The 15,094-nt window shown below is 39.8% G+C and overlaps 1 protein-coding gene across 7 annotated transcripts in view; it reads right to left on the bottom strand.

Annotated features, from left to right (window-relative positions):
* Positions 1 to 15,094, bottom strand: part of LOC130178684 (partitioning defective 3 homolog) — a 243,403-nt gene that overhangs the window by 150,399 nt on the left and 77,910 nt on the right. For all 7 annotated transcript variants that reach the window (XM_056391121.1, XM_056391122.1, XM_056391128.1 and 4 more), the window contains exon 3: positions 4,201 to 4,384. In XM_056391121.1, coding sequence (XP_056247096.1) covers positions 4,201 to 4,384 — 184 coding nt within the window. The remainder of the gene's footprint in view (positions 1 to 4,200; positions 4,385 to 15,094) is intronic.

Genomic DNA, 15,094 nt, shown 5'->3' with positions numbered 1-15,094 from the left:
CTGTCCTGACAGGTCTCAACACCACCTAAACAACTCCAACTCCCAGGAGGCATTAGGGCATAGGATCGCCCCTCTCCAGCTGCATATGCCAATTCTATTTAAGCAGCGTATTAATCTGCGTAGTGTACAGTTTCATAGCTGTGGAAAATACTTGTTTCTGATTGGCTGGTAATAACCCCAAACATAGTTCAATAACAACTACCGTTCTAGGTTGGTGGCCACAGCAGGAGTTCTGTCTTATTTAACTGTTAACAGAGCATTAACTGCGAAAAGTAAAATCCCCCGGTGTTTATTGAGGTCAGTTAAAGGGCAGATCCACCACTTTTCCACATGACGATCAAATACAGAAAGTCTGTAATTACACCATTACTGGAGGTGTGGGGTTTAAAAGACAAGGGCATTTACCATGCAGAGAGTTTCTAACAAAAACAAGCTACTGAGTTGCATTATGGGGAATGTATGATCCAAAGTCTTGAGAGTTTGATCCATACTATGGATCAAATGGATTGGATTGCAAAACCCTGTTGCTTTGATTTTGACTGTTTCTTCTAATCGACCTCTTGTGGATCCCCCAGCTTTGTGAAAGAACAAAACAAATATCGGTGGAGTTCCCCTTCAAGCTGACCTTTAACAGTTGGTGAGCGGCCATGACATGATAATATACTGTCCTGACATATAAAATAACCTAGTTTCTCCTGTATATCACAACATCCCACCATGTTCCACCTGTCATTTAAACTGCTAAGGAGAAATAATATCTTCTTCTCTTTTATCAAATTATTGTAAATATTCTATACAACGTTTTATCTGTTTTCCACAGAATCTCACTCCTTTTCTACAATTTGTTTAAAATTTTCACTTTCATTCAGTCTATTTCAGTTGTGCACTGCATTGTGGGAGAACAGTGCCCACAGGCAAACTCACCATGCACACTGACACTTTAGAATATACTAAGCACAATTTGCAGCTTCTCCCTTACTTGCACCTCTCATTAATACTGTAGAGAATTGGGTTCATTTAAAAAAATAAAATGCTACAAAGTTTCTCATTAAATTAAATTAAATAAATCAATGAAAGAGCCAGCTAATGCCTTCGAACTTACCATTGCCATATCTCTGTAGCACAAAACGTGATGATTTTGAACTTTTCTTTTCTGATAAATGACGACACACTGTAGTTATTAACTTAGAACTTTCTTCCAAATAAAAGTTTTATCACACAAATATGAAGAGTGAATAGCAACACCACAACATTTGTAGCGACAGAACCTCCAGCTCTTTTAAAGTATTATGGATTATGGGCAACAGGATCATTTTTTACTGAATTCATTATATTTTATCAATAAAAATGAATTTATGAACTTCAAGTACGACTTTTCTCCAATAATAATTATTGCATTTTGGAAATTAACTTTTTAAACTGGCATCTGAGAGCCTCACATGTTCAGTACAGTGGCTTTAACTGTCCTTTAATCAGCATTTTCTCATCTGCAGAGTTTGGGGTTTAACAAAGCCAAGAAACTAACATCAGTACATTTGTGAATTTCAATGGAGCTCTCTGTCTAATAAGCTTAATCAATTTTCTTTTGACTTTATGGGCCTAACAAGAAAACTGGCACAGACCCACAGAGTCCAACGCTTCTCGTTTGGTCCAACATGAATCAGTGATTGAAAGCTATTCTCATTAGGCGCTCATGTAAAAAAAAAAAAAGAAAAGAAAAGAAAAAGAAAAAGAAAATTAATCAAATTCCTTCTCTTCCATGTCAGACATTTCTCTTAAAACCCATTAAAATTCATCTGATGAGATTCTGTGTCATCAATTAAGCAGGGTTAGAATTTATTAAGGAGGCGGTTAAATTGGACGTCACTGGCAGGTGCGATTATGCCCGAGATTCCATTTCTTACTGCAAATTCATATTCAGCATCTCATCCAGAAATCCAATTAGGACTGGAGTGACCTCCCTCGCTCTGTATGTCTGTGTGTGTTTGTGTGAGTGTGTGTGAGACAGAGGCAGAAAATGAGATTTTGGTGGCGGCTGTGTCAATCAATGCCAGTTCACGGGTCATTAGTGGATAAGCCATACTCATGCAACCAGTGGAGTATTTTTAGTGCTAATTAACAATCCTTATTAGCAAAGAAATAGTTTGTTTTTAACTTTTTGTTCAATGGAGTGTGTGTGTGTGTGTGTGTGTGTGTGTGTGTGTGTGTGTGTGTGTGTGTGTGTGTGTGTGTGTGTTGTGTGTGTGTGTGTGTGTGTGTGTGTGAATGCGTGTGTGTGTGTGTGTGTGTGTGTGTGTGTGAATGCGTGTGTGTGTGTGTGTTGTGTGTGTGTGTGTGTATGTGTGGGTTAATGTTTGTGTGTGCTTGGAGAAAGGAAAGAGAGTTACGTTTAATTGAAACGTCTTCTATTGAACTAAGTTGGGAGCTAAAGGCTAAATGTTAAGAATAAGACATATTTATTAATACTTAAAGCAAAGTGTATCATAGGAATAACCTTTGGCAAAATACAGGAAAGCTGAGGCTTCCGAATCTCGATCAGCTGACAATCAAACATCAGCTGGTAGTGGATGCTGTGGTAAACTTTTATTTATTAATCTATTATTACTATTTAGAGTTGACCCCTACAAGTTGTGGAAAATATATCATGATATATTTCCATCCATGTGCAATATTTTTCATAATATCAAAAAATAAGTTGTTGTTTTATGTTGCTGTCTGACCCTCAATTCCCTGCTTTGCTTCTTGTACATTGCACGTTGGTATGTTTCAAATAAAACTTTGAACGGCTGTTTAATGGCAGCATGGCTTACATCCGAAACATAAAATACAACGATATAATTCAAACCCCCTTAGTATTCTGTATTGTCTGGTGTTGGTTTATGTGGCATTTTGTTGACTTCCAACACAAATTTAAGTCTACATTAGCTGCATGTGCGTGAAAAGAAATGGAGTGGAAACCACGCTCACAGAGCTCACAGAGCTCACAGAGCTCACAGAGCTCACAGAGCACTATGCAAGTGGAGTTTTGAAGTGATTAAGTGATTTATCACATGTATGTACTGTATATTCATAGAATAGCTAATCACATACAAGAATTTAACCTACTTCTGCTTCATTGTTTATTCTTTAAAAATTCAATTTTTCAGTAATAAATGATTTTGCAAAAGCATATTTGCTTTTTTTTTTTTTTTTAGTTAATTTTAATTGTGTCAAATCTGGTGCCAATTAACACATAAAATTAACAAGTGTCCTTCAACCATATGAAAGGGAACTAATTATAGAAAATTGGCAAAGACGTAAACAAGAAGAAACTCAAACTAAAGTCCTGGGGAAAGTCTGCTGCTGGTAAAGAGAAAAAACGATAATAACGAGAATTTAGTGGAGACAAAAGATGTCTGCTAACAAAAATCAATCCCAGCTGCAAATGTTAATCGAAAATTACCCCATTCTGAAGAAAACATATTGTTTGAATAACGTTGTTCATCATGATCGATCCGCTTTTATACGTTCATTGCACAAGACTCCAAATCCAGAGCGGCCCAGGAAGACACAATAGGAGAAATACTTGGGCAAGAAGAGGCAGTAACAGTGACACAGTAAGAGCATGTGTTTGTCTATGTGTGTGTGTGTGTGTGTGTGTGTGTGTGTGTGTGTGTGTGTGTGTGTGTGTGCGCACGCATGCTTGTTTGCTTCTGTTTCTGCTTGTGTGCAAAAGGGTTTGCTTGATCCAAATGGACAAATCACCTACAAGACGCAGTTTTCAAACTCACCGTAATTACAGTGGGAGAAGTGTCTTGGCCAGCAAAACTGCAAAGGTGGACGGGCTCAGCGTCAGATTTGATTTAGGAGGCAGCAAATAGAACCAATTAGCCACTTTGGCCGGGGATCAAACGGCTATCTGTGCCCGGGAAAAAAAAGGGCCTCCTGTCCAATTAACAGAATTTATGGACAGGGCGAAGGTACCGCTGGGCCGGGGTGGGGTAATTTGTTGGGTTTGCTGTGTACTACTGCAGTTGCTGATATTTGATGCCAGTGAAGATGACAGATTTGTAATTTAAGAGGAAAATAGGACTCGATTATTAATCTGGTTAGTTCCTGATTGTATCTTTAGGTAATGATCCCTTTAAGAACACAATGCATCCATGTACAAATCAGCCGCATGTGTCCCTGATTTTTTTTTTTCCCTCCTGCAGGACTTACTGGTGCGCAAGGCGGAGGGCGTAACCTCGATCTCGCTGGCAGCCTGGTAGGGTTGAAACGCTGAAGCTCCACTGCCGGCGCTGAGGTCTGCGGCAAAGAGGTCGGGGCTCTGGGTCCCCGTGGAGCTGGCGCTGGTACCGTCACCTCCATGATGGGGCTCCTGCTCATCGTACACAGCTATCAACTGGAGGAGGGAGAGAGCACGAGAGGTTGGATGTTGAGAATCATGTTTCTTTATGGTAGAGAAAATGCATGAAAACTGGTGTATGTTCTCAGAAAAGGGAGCAGAGGAGGAAGTACAACACAAAAATACAGTGAGGTAGATTATATTTATGGAAATGGTAAAAATCAAAACAATAAAAACAACATACACTCTTTACAAAACAAGAGGTTATCATACCACCCCCCCCCCCCCCCCCGATCCAGTGAGTCGCTATCGGTAAGTGACAAGATGGGCCAGGGCTAGCTGGTTAGCGTGCTAACTTCAGTAAAATAATAGACATGATAGAGACAACAGTTAACGTTCCACCACTGGACACAGCTCTCGGAAAGTGAAGGAAGTTTGATGCTGAACATCATTGTTTCTAGACTGGTAAGTAAACAGCAACTTACAAACAGCTCTTTTAAATGTGAGAAAAACCCAGCAATGAATAACACAACAGAGCATTAATAGCCCAAATATTGAAGAGATTTAAAAAGAAGGGAACAACTGTATTTGAGATTATATGAATAAGATTTACTCTCCACATAATTTTACTTTATCCATGAAAAAATAAGTCAAAAACTGGCATAAAATAGTTCAAAGACCTTATGAGGGTTAATTGATCACACTCTTAGAGGCCAACCGAGACATGGCACATAAAATGTCTACTTCCACCAACATACACAGATTTTTTATCTAGACATAAAACTCTTAGAAAATGAACTTAATGAGAATGTCGAACAACCGAATCAGGAGGCAAATGAAAATCATTAAAACAACATACGATATGATTTTATGGCCAGCCATCAGCACCAGCTGGCCCAGACTGGAATGGAACCGGTCCAGTCAGTTGTGATGCCCAAATCATAACTACACATGGTGGTCCTTTAAACGCCTGAGGACCGCATACAGTGCAAAAGAATATGGAGGTGATTTAAACCTTCTATTTTATGTTATGACCCTGAGGTGCTCATTATGTTCAATCATATCCTCTCCTCACTCAAAGAGCCTCCTTGCTCCACATCTTTAGGTTGAAAGATCCTCTCCCTCACAGATTTGATTAATTCCAGCCTCTACTGAGTCCCTTTATTAGATTAAAGATGAGATTCATGCCGTCCCTCTGCGACTCCCACCAGGCCTGCGTGTGTGTTCAGCTGGCTTCAGTTAGCCGAGGAGAAAATGAAAAATCCATCCAACATTTGCCAATTCAGAGGATGTTCATGGTGAGATCTGATGTAGAGGCTTGACTGTGATAATGTCCCCGCTCAAAAGGTCCATCCCCGACCCGCAACATCTCATCCGCATTAAAAACTAAATGAGGATGTTCCACAGCTCAAACATCTTGCAAGATATCACTGCACTTCATCTGGCTTCATTCACACGATCCTGACCAAAGAACAACCCTGAACGTTAAAGAAAACTTTGACCAGACGCTGATCAAAAACAGACCCAGACACAATATTTTCACTGCTCTGTAAAAGTAGATAGACCACATGTGAACAACAGAGAGTTTATCGATTCCATTTTGACTCAAAGACAAATATTGTTATATCTGGAAGTGTACTGAGAGCTGGATCTGAGCTGAAACAGTTCTACGTTTCTAATAAGTGGAATTAAAAAGATGGACAGGTGGCCAGAGATAACACTAACACGTCTATGGACTGCACCTAGCAGGTAAAAAACTGTGACAAAACTAAATGTAACCAATGAAAGAAAATAAATTCATGTGTGGAAGCTGTGTTTAGTCACATCTGACGATGTCATCAGAGTGATCATGTGGCTCAGACGCTACAAACAGAGGGATTGTGTTACCAACTTTAGGTATAGAGCTTAAAAGATGTCAGCCAGGGATGGACTAATGAAAAGATGCTTGGTTGCATTGTGGGAATTGTAGGATCCAGTGTCTTTACTACTTTTTTTGTTTGTTTTTGTTAATCTGTTTTCAAAGCGCCAAACTTTATAAAGGTGTGATGCTAAATTACTGGAGAGCTGAACTGGATAATGCACAGTTTGGGATTTCCTCAGTGACGGTCATGACGCACCACAATCAGAAAGTGGTAGCACATTCAACTCCAGCAACCTCAAGCAAGAACCAAGACTTCATATGAATAAGAATGACTTTTGCTGCTCATAGGCCCAATACTCCTGCCTGTACTGCTGATGCTAAGCTTTCTGCTTCCATATTGTTGTTTGCTGATCATGTGATCAAGCCTCAATGGGAAACACATTGTTCACTGACGAATTTATAACCTGAGCACCACTGAACAAATATGTGCTTCTATTGCTCCTGCTCATTGAATGTTAATGCCTATCCTTTTACATATAAAGGCAAAGGAACCACTGCACAGTTACATTACAAATATGCTTCCACACACCATGTTGATTAATCTTAAGATAAAAAGGTGCAAACAGAAAAGATCAACATTTTGAGTCCATTCACTCTCATTAATTAAAAAAAGAAAATGCAACGAGCTCAATAAAACACACTTATTACACACAAAGAAACGCATGCACACGCACACAATTACATTTAGAGACACAGAGACACCCACACAATCCATTACAACACACATACACCCACACCATTCAAATGCAACTAACAGTTTTCCAGCACATTAAACCTTCATTTCAGCCACATTTAGTCTGAGAGCTGTGGAGTTTTATAGCGCGCTGGACAAGCTCCCTGGTGAGGGGAACAGGCTCTGGAGGGCGCACACACACACACACACACACACACACACACACACACACACACACACACACACACACACACACACACACACACACACACACACACACACACACACACACACACACACACACACACACACACACACACACACACACACACACACACACACACACACACACACACACACACACACACACACACACACACACACACACACACACACACACACACACACACACACACACACACACACACACACACACACACACACACACACACACACACACACACACACACACACACACACACACACACACACACACACACACACACACACACACACACACACACACACACACACACTTACAGACCTCAAGTCTCCTTTTTCCCCATTAGCCCCCTTTACATAAATGTGCATGTATTTACTTCAAATTAGAGGTCTCTGCAGCCTGGGGCTAATCTGTACACATAGTAATGGGGATAATAAAAGGGTCAAAAGGCAAGGGGTGGGTGGGGGGGTTGTGGAGGGTGTGTGTGTTAAAGAGATGTGCAGAGTGTGTGAAAGACAGGAGAAGAAGGGGGAGAAAAAGGTGAAGTTTAAGTGAGACACAGACGAGAAGGCAGTCGGACGGGTTGTGTGTCCGTCTGCGATTGTGTGTTTTATGTGTGCATAGATATATATATATATATGTCTATATAAAACTTCCTGTGTGTGTGTGACTTGTTAGAGAGTCCTCCACTCTTGCCTCATTAAAGCTCAGTTCAGCACACAACAGCTGAGTCAGCAAACCCCCCCCCCGGCCCGCTCCCTGAGGACACTACTGAAGAAGACCCCCCCACCACCAGCACCACCACCACCTCCTCCCCCTGCCCCAAGTACTGTAACAGCCCATGTGGTTGTTATTAGAGAACATGGTAATCAGTTCAGCTGCGGTGAGCACTGTAAATGTGCTCTCGCCTCCAAAGCCTGAGCCCATCTGATACCCGAAAGCTAGAAATAATCACTGCTAATCATCAAGGTTGTAAAACAATCAGTACAGTAGATATGATGTGGTTGTTAATGCAACGAAAGTCCAAAGAGACCCCCAAGATATCGAATATTACCGTTTAAACCTGAGAATCTTCCAAGTTTTAATAATCCACAAACCTTTCATCTGCACAAATACCCGATCCTAATCTTATTTTGGACACCTCTTTCATAGCATTTGTACATTCCCACCGATACTTTTCTCTTCAAAACATCAGAATATTACATTTCTATGACATTAAACTGTCATGATTCTACCACTGGAAAATCTGTTTGCCTACAGGGAGCTCATAACTTTCACATCATCCAATTATTTCCAAGCAACACAGGCGTTTAAATCATTTGCATTACATTGTTTTCCGCACAGTATTTGTATGTATGAGATAATCTGCATACAGTGTATGTTTCCATATGGAGATGAGTACATGGCAATAAGGAATTTGTAACAAACTCCAATTACTGTTCTGTGGTTGTATGCCGCAGGAAATATGGTCACAGTCTCTCCTTCTGTTCTTCAGTTACAGCGCCGAATAATGTTTTTGCAGAACATTATGATGTCACAGTGAAGCTGACCTTTCACCATTCGGATATAAAATTTCATCACTTCATTCTATCTTTTAGACATTTGTGTTTAATTGTGTCATAATTAACGTACGTGTTCTTGAGTTATGGCCACAAATGCGTTTCAACCTTTAACCACTGACCAGAAAAATGTAATCAGTTCATCCCTGAGTCAACGTCAACATTTGTGCCAAATTTGAATTCCCTCAAGGCGTTGCTGAGATATCACGTTTAGGAGAATGGGATGGCGGGTAAGACAAACTAGAAACATAAAGCTTCAGGCCACTGTTGTCAGCGGTGCCGAGACATAAAAACACATGTTTGCCAGCAGGAAACAGAAAAGAGACAAACTTGAAAGTGTTATTGTCTCTTTCATAAACTTTTCATTTTTCTTTTTTTTCATAAACATGAAGCTCTGAGTGCTGTCAGAAATAAATATTGTCATTTTGGTTTCAGGGAGACAAATGAAAGATAACAAAAACAAAACTAATGAACCATCGATGTGTTTCAATTAAACTGTCAAACACAAGTTATGGCAATTTTGCCAATTCAAGTCCAAGAATGTTATGAGGAGTAGTTACTGGATAATTCTACACTTAACACACTAAAATATGCATTAAAAAAACATATAATAATCTTTTCATCACAGCTGGACTGATAAACCAGCCAGGCTGATATATAAACCAATACTGCAGACATATTGGTATTGATACCATAAGACAGTTTGTAAAATGATCAGTTGTTACTGGTGAGCACAGGAAATTATACTGCTCAGTATGTATCTGCTCAGTTATATATGTACAGTATCTCAGTATGTATCTAGGTCAAAATTAAAAATAGAATAAAACAAATTTACCATCAGATGATATATTTTTATTGTATTTGTCAAATTTCCAAATATCGATATTTGTATCGACCTTAAAAAAAAAAAATCAAGTATTGTCTTGCTATACATCATCATTTCAAAATATATATGAGGTGCCCTGTTGTGTCAGATTACAGTACAATAGACCAAGCTTTGGGCTGCAGGAGCACGAGGGTTTAACAGATATACGTTATGAGCAGAAGCTGCTTTGGAGTCGGCAAGAAACTCAGGCTCAATCAGAAAAGCTGAATAAATTGTTGCAGGATGTTTCACAGGGTCGCAGGCTTATTTTCATTCCCTCAGTTTTACAGTATTACTTCATTTCACTAAAGTATGAAATCACATTTAAGTTCATCTCCCACCTCTTGATTTTTTACAGATGAGCTGATGAGTTTGAGTTTTCACTGCCATTTTTTCACACCTCAAATGACTAAAATCACCAGAAAACATGATGAGCAAAGCTTTCCTGTTTCCTCTTGTCAAGCGTAACAGACGACATCACATGCTAATTCAGGCCGTCTGGAAGTAAAAAAAAAAACAAACTAAAAACAGTGACCTATTGGTGACTAATGTCATGACAAGGTTATTTTCTTTAGTACATGACAAACACATGAATGCCAAGTAAACAAACCACACATCAGTTTTAGTGTGTCTCTCCTTTGTTTAATGAATGTAAGTGAACGTGTAAACATGAGAGGGCACAGGTATGACTGACAGCCGCTCCCTCTGGACTTCATGTTGTTCCTGTTGGATGTTTTGTTGAGTGAATTGTTGTCTGTGAGCGATGAAATGGCCCCGAGTCAAAGCTAATTGCTGAGGTTTGTTGACAAGCAACGGCCCTGACCCTGCCACAGGAGAACCGCTGCCACCCATCATCGTCTCTCTCTCTCTCTCTCTCTCTCACACACACGCACACGCACACAGAAAAGGTGATACTCAATCAGCAGGGTTGGTCTTCCCTCAGGAAAACATGGGTGTTGATTGGTCTGTGAAACCGTGTTAACAACATACTACAACCTTCCTGTTTAGGACTTCAAACATAATCTTTTACAGTTTATGATGAAGGCTGCAATTTTTTTCTCCTATAATTTATTTATTCATTGATAATTCGATTCACTTTTGAGATATCATAAACATCATTACATAATCTGATCACGTTCACACTGCCAATTGTTTTACTTTCTCTGACCAACGGGCGAAAAACCTATAAAGAAAATAAAATGGAAGCAGATTTTTGAGTTTGGTGAGCTGTGATCATGATATGTATTGATCACCTTCTTAATGAATTGCTTTGTGATGTACTCTAGTCGGGTGTTAAACTACATCATCTTATACTCTAAGCATGGCAAGACAAATATATTGGCATTTTTTAACAAAACTTGCTATGGACATACATTGATAATACACAAACGCAAAGTGTGTATGTGTGTGAGCGGCCATATGTGTGCGTTTATGTGTGTGCAAAAACTCCCCTCTCACTTTCTATCTACTTTGGTTAGCTTTCACGCACACACCTCCCTTACACCCCAGCCAAAGAGAAGAAAAATCATAAAAGTAACAATAATTGAAAAGTAAATTACAATGGAAAGTGTGAGTCAGTCCACTTTTCAGCAGTCACTTGCAGCTCATAAATCATCATAACCCCGGCTAGAACAATACGCTGGCAACCGGGCCAGAGAGAGGGAACCGGAGGTCTCTCAAAGGGGAATTAATCCTTCGAGGTGCGTGTGCTGGGGGAGGGTGGGGTTGAATTCAGCGAGACACAGTCCCTGCTTGCGCCACATCAGCAATCGCCCGCTCTTATTTCATCAGAACTCCCTGAGCTTTTGCGGTGTGGCTGTCCAACAACTACACTTGCCTTAGCTCTGGCTACCGACTCCAAAACATAAATCTTTCGGAGCTGCTGCATCCATCTACGGAGCGTTTGATTTATTCCCTCGTCACATTAAATAACGTCAAGTCATTACAATTTCACACAGAATTATAGTACATCAATAGACAGCATTTTCCCTCATGTCAAGCTCCACGCTGCTCGTTGTTTGTGTTCTTTCATGATTCATGGAATCTAAACCATATATATCAATAAAATAGACACACTGAGTGAAAGAGAGCAGGACTGATTATTTGAACATAAGGGGAAACTGCTCGTCGTGCACAGTGTTAATGACAAGACAAGAGGAATTGGGGCCACACATGAGTAGTGTGTCATTTTTCTTTTTTTCTAAATTGGAATAACTAAGGGTTCTTTTCATTACCAATTAATGCACCAATTATTTCATCAATGAACTGATTTATCATTGGGGATAAAAAAAATATCAGAAATGCCACTCCAAGTGATGTCATCTAATCTGGTTGTTTTGCACAACCTAAAAATATTCTGTTTACCATCATAAAGGACTAAAACTGCTGAACTGATGCCAGAATTCCTTGACATTATGTACCGTCTTAAAGTTAACTAAAATGAATGAATTTTGTACAGGGTTGGTACTGATGTTTTAATTCCACTTCACAATACTGACCTCATTATATGGACTGGGTAAATGCCAGACATGACTGATCCATATTACACACTGTTTCTAAGTCACGATCTACAAAACTGTATCCACAAAATATTATAAAACACAAACAATGAAGTTGTGTTGTTGTCCGCCAGTCTGCAGGGAGTTTTACAGAGTTTACTAAACTAAACATACACTTGGAGGATCCATGCTTATACAAAACCAGTAGGTATTCCACCTGCACTGACTGTTTTCTTCTTCCTGGAGGCGGGCCTTATATCAAGCAAAGTGATGCGCAAAAGCTGTCAATCTCAAAGACAATTGACAGACTCTGTCACAGAGATATTACATTACATATCTTTTGGATAAGATTCCCTTAGGTATTTCATCACTGAAAATGTCAGTGTTTGATAATACAACAGTGTGGTGATGCAAAAAGGACAGCTAGCTAGCTAATCACAAGTTAATATAAAGGGAAAAAAAACAACTGCTATGACTCCATCCTGGAGGAAACACTGTAATTTGTGGAGATTTTCCTTGGCTTTGAAGGGAGCCTTGGGCTGGATTGAGAACCACTGGGCTACACAAATGTCTTGGTTGAAGTTGTAGATTTATCTGCCAACAGTAACTGCTTATTTCTTTATTTGATGTTGGTTAACTTCAAATAGATAGATCTTTACAGTCTTTACAGTCTGTTATTATACAATCTAGTCCCATATGTCCCATATGTGTTTTTGATGTGTTTGGTTTGGTTCACTGAATACCATCTATACATTTCTAAAATACAGTTCTGGACTCTTTTCACAATCTATAACACTTAATCATTATGGACACAGGCCTTCCATGTCTCACCGAAGAAATATTGGAAACTAAGGAATTAAAAGTGGAAAATGAAACCCTAATAGCAGCAAAAAAATTTAATGTTATTCCAGACACACAAATGCAACAGTCTCACCAACACAAATTCCCTTTCTTGAATTATACTTTGCAAGCAAAAGAGACCCTGATTCTGGAAAACCCAGATCCTGCAGACCTGTCTTGCACTAAACCATGGTCCATGCAAGGCTGTCAGCAAAAGAAGGGAAGTAACCACTTCACTTTCGCCTACACAGCTGTGTAATCCAAAACACGTCTCAACTCTCCCCTCTCTTTTGGTCAAGAAACTGCAGCCTCAAACATTTTCCTCACTTACATGCTTCAGGAACTGTGGAGAAAGTGCAAAATTTCATCAGGCCTTTTTCCCAAAAGCGACAGCCATCAAAACCCTCAGCATCAGGCGGCCGTGGCCAAAAACCACAGAGCGCAGACAGGCAGTGACCAATGTTTCTCCCGGGTCAGCATACCACACTGTTTATGTGAGGAGTTTAGTTTCAAAATGGGGGGGGGGGGGGGGGGGGGGACCTAAAGACATGACCAGAAAAAATGTTGTCATTTTTAAAAGATGGTTGGTAACGTAAGACTTTAGATCGCAATGTGAAAACACTTCTGCAAACAAGATTCCCTGAGCTTTAAGATTCCGAAAGATCAACTTCAGATAAAAAAAACAAACAAACAAACAAACTGGTGAAACAGGATGGAAGTCCCATTCAGTCACCTTCAACCCAGTTGAATACCTTATGGGACATTTTGGACCTCCACCACCATGATCAAAACACCAAATGAGGGAATATCCTCTTGAAGAATGGTGTAATCTCTCCAGTAGAATTCTTGTAGAGTCGATGCCAAGGAGCACTAAAGCTGTTCTGGCAGTACATAGTGGCCCAACACCTTACTTAAACACTTTATGTTCTTCAGTGTGTAAGAAGTGAACCATAGTTTTGTTCTCTCAGGATTTTTATTTGTCTTGTTTTCAGGAAATCCTCTCTGTGATTTGTACATCGAGTTGAGACTCCGGAGGACTGGAGGAACGCCACTCTTGACGGGTTCATTGAGTAAAGCAGGAAATTGGTTGTATATAACGTCTTTCTTTGGAAGTCAAGAAAGAAGTTGGAGAGTTTGAAAGCTGTGGAGAGAGTTAGAGTTACATGGTTTTCCCTTCAATGAGGAAAAAATACAGTAAAAAAGGCAGCGAAAACCATCCATCAAGGTCTTCCAGGTTGATTTGTTACCTGAGAGGTTACAAGTTTTGATCATAAATTCTCCACATATGGCAGTTGGTGGTCATTTGTAATGTTAAGGTTGTACAACAAGACACTGGAAAAACGAACAGGGACTCCGGCTCACCTACTTTATCAAAAAATAGTCATTTTAATAGACTCAAATTTAAGGTGTTGAAGGGAAGTTATGACATATCTAAAATTTCCACACATACATGGCTGGATTTTCTTCTGAATTTTCACAACAGCGGTTCCAGTCAATGACATTTTAGATAACACAGTGTGGCAACAGTTGACAATGCTCCCATGCACAAAGCCAGGCCCATAAAGAAAAGGTTTTCCCAGTTTGATATGGGAGAACTTGATTGGCCTGACCTCAACCCAGTGTAACACCTTTGGGATTGAACTGGTCGACCGCGAAGTCATATACGATGTATGTGTGGAACAAATTCAAGAAAAATGCCTGGAAGCTACAGCAGTGCTGCTCATACAAAACCAATTCTGGTCCAAAACTTTAAATTCAGATGGAACCAGAACTGGCATCCCAGTCAACTTTTCTCTAAAGCTTCACTCTGCATCTATCACACGAACTCGTGCATTTAGGCTTATCCTGCCCCATTTCTACAGTCTGACAACACAATGAAATGTAAGAACAGTGCAGTGCAGTGAGTTCTTGCTATAGCACTCTGAAGTTGTTTTGTCACTTTGTTCCCTCACAGTCACCACATATCACTCTAATCCACTCACACACTCGTATCTGCAAGTTACAGAAAGACAAATGTAATACTTCTTGGACCTTTTAATGTTTCTGCAAGATGATTTTGACAGCCGGAATTAAGAAACTTGCTTGCAAAAGCAGATCATTGTGAAACATTATTATCGACCATAAACATCCAATATAATCAAAAGATTACAAAGTTGTGTCTAAATTAGTTTTATCTTGTTTACCAGCT

The sequence above is a fragment of the Seriola aureovittata genome, chromosome 12 (genome assembly GCF_021018895.1).
Source record: "Seriola aureovittata isolate HTS-2021-v1 ecotype China chromosome 12, ASM2101889v1, whole genome shotgun sequence".
Taxonomy (NCBI): domain Eukaryota; kingdom Metazoa; phylum Chordata; class Actinopteri; order Carangiformes; family Carangidae; genus Seriola; species Seriola aureovittata.
Note: the sequence above shows the minus strand (reverse complement) of the source record. Positions and strands in the feature narration are given on the sequence as shown.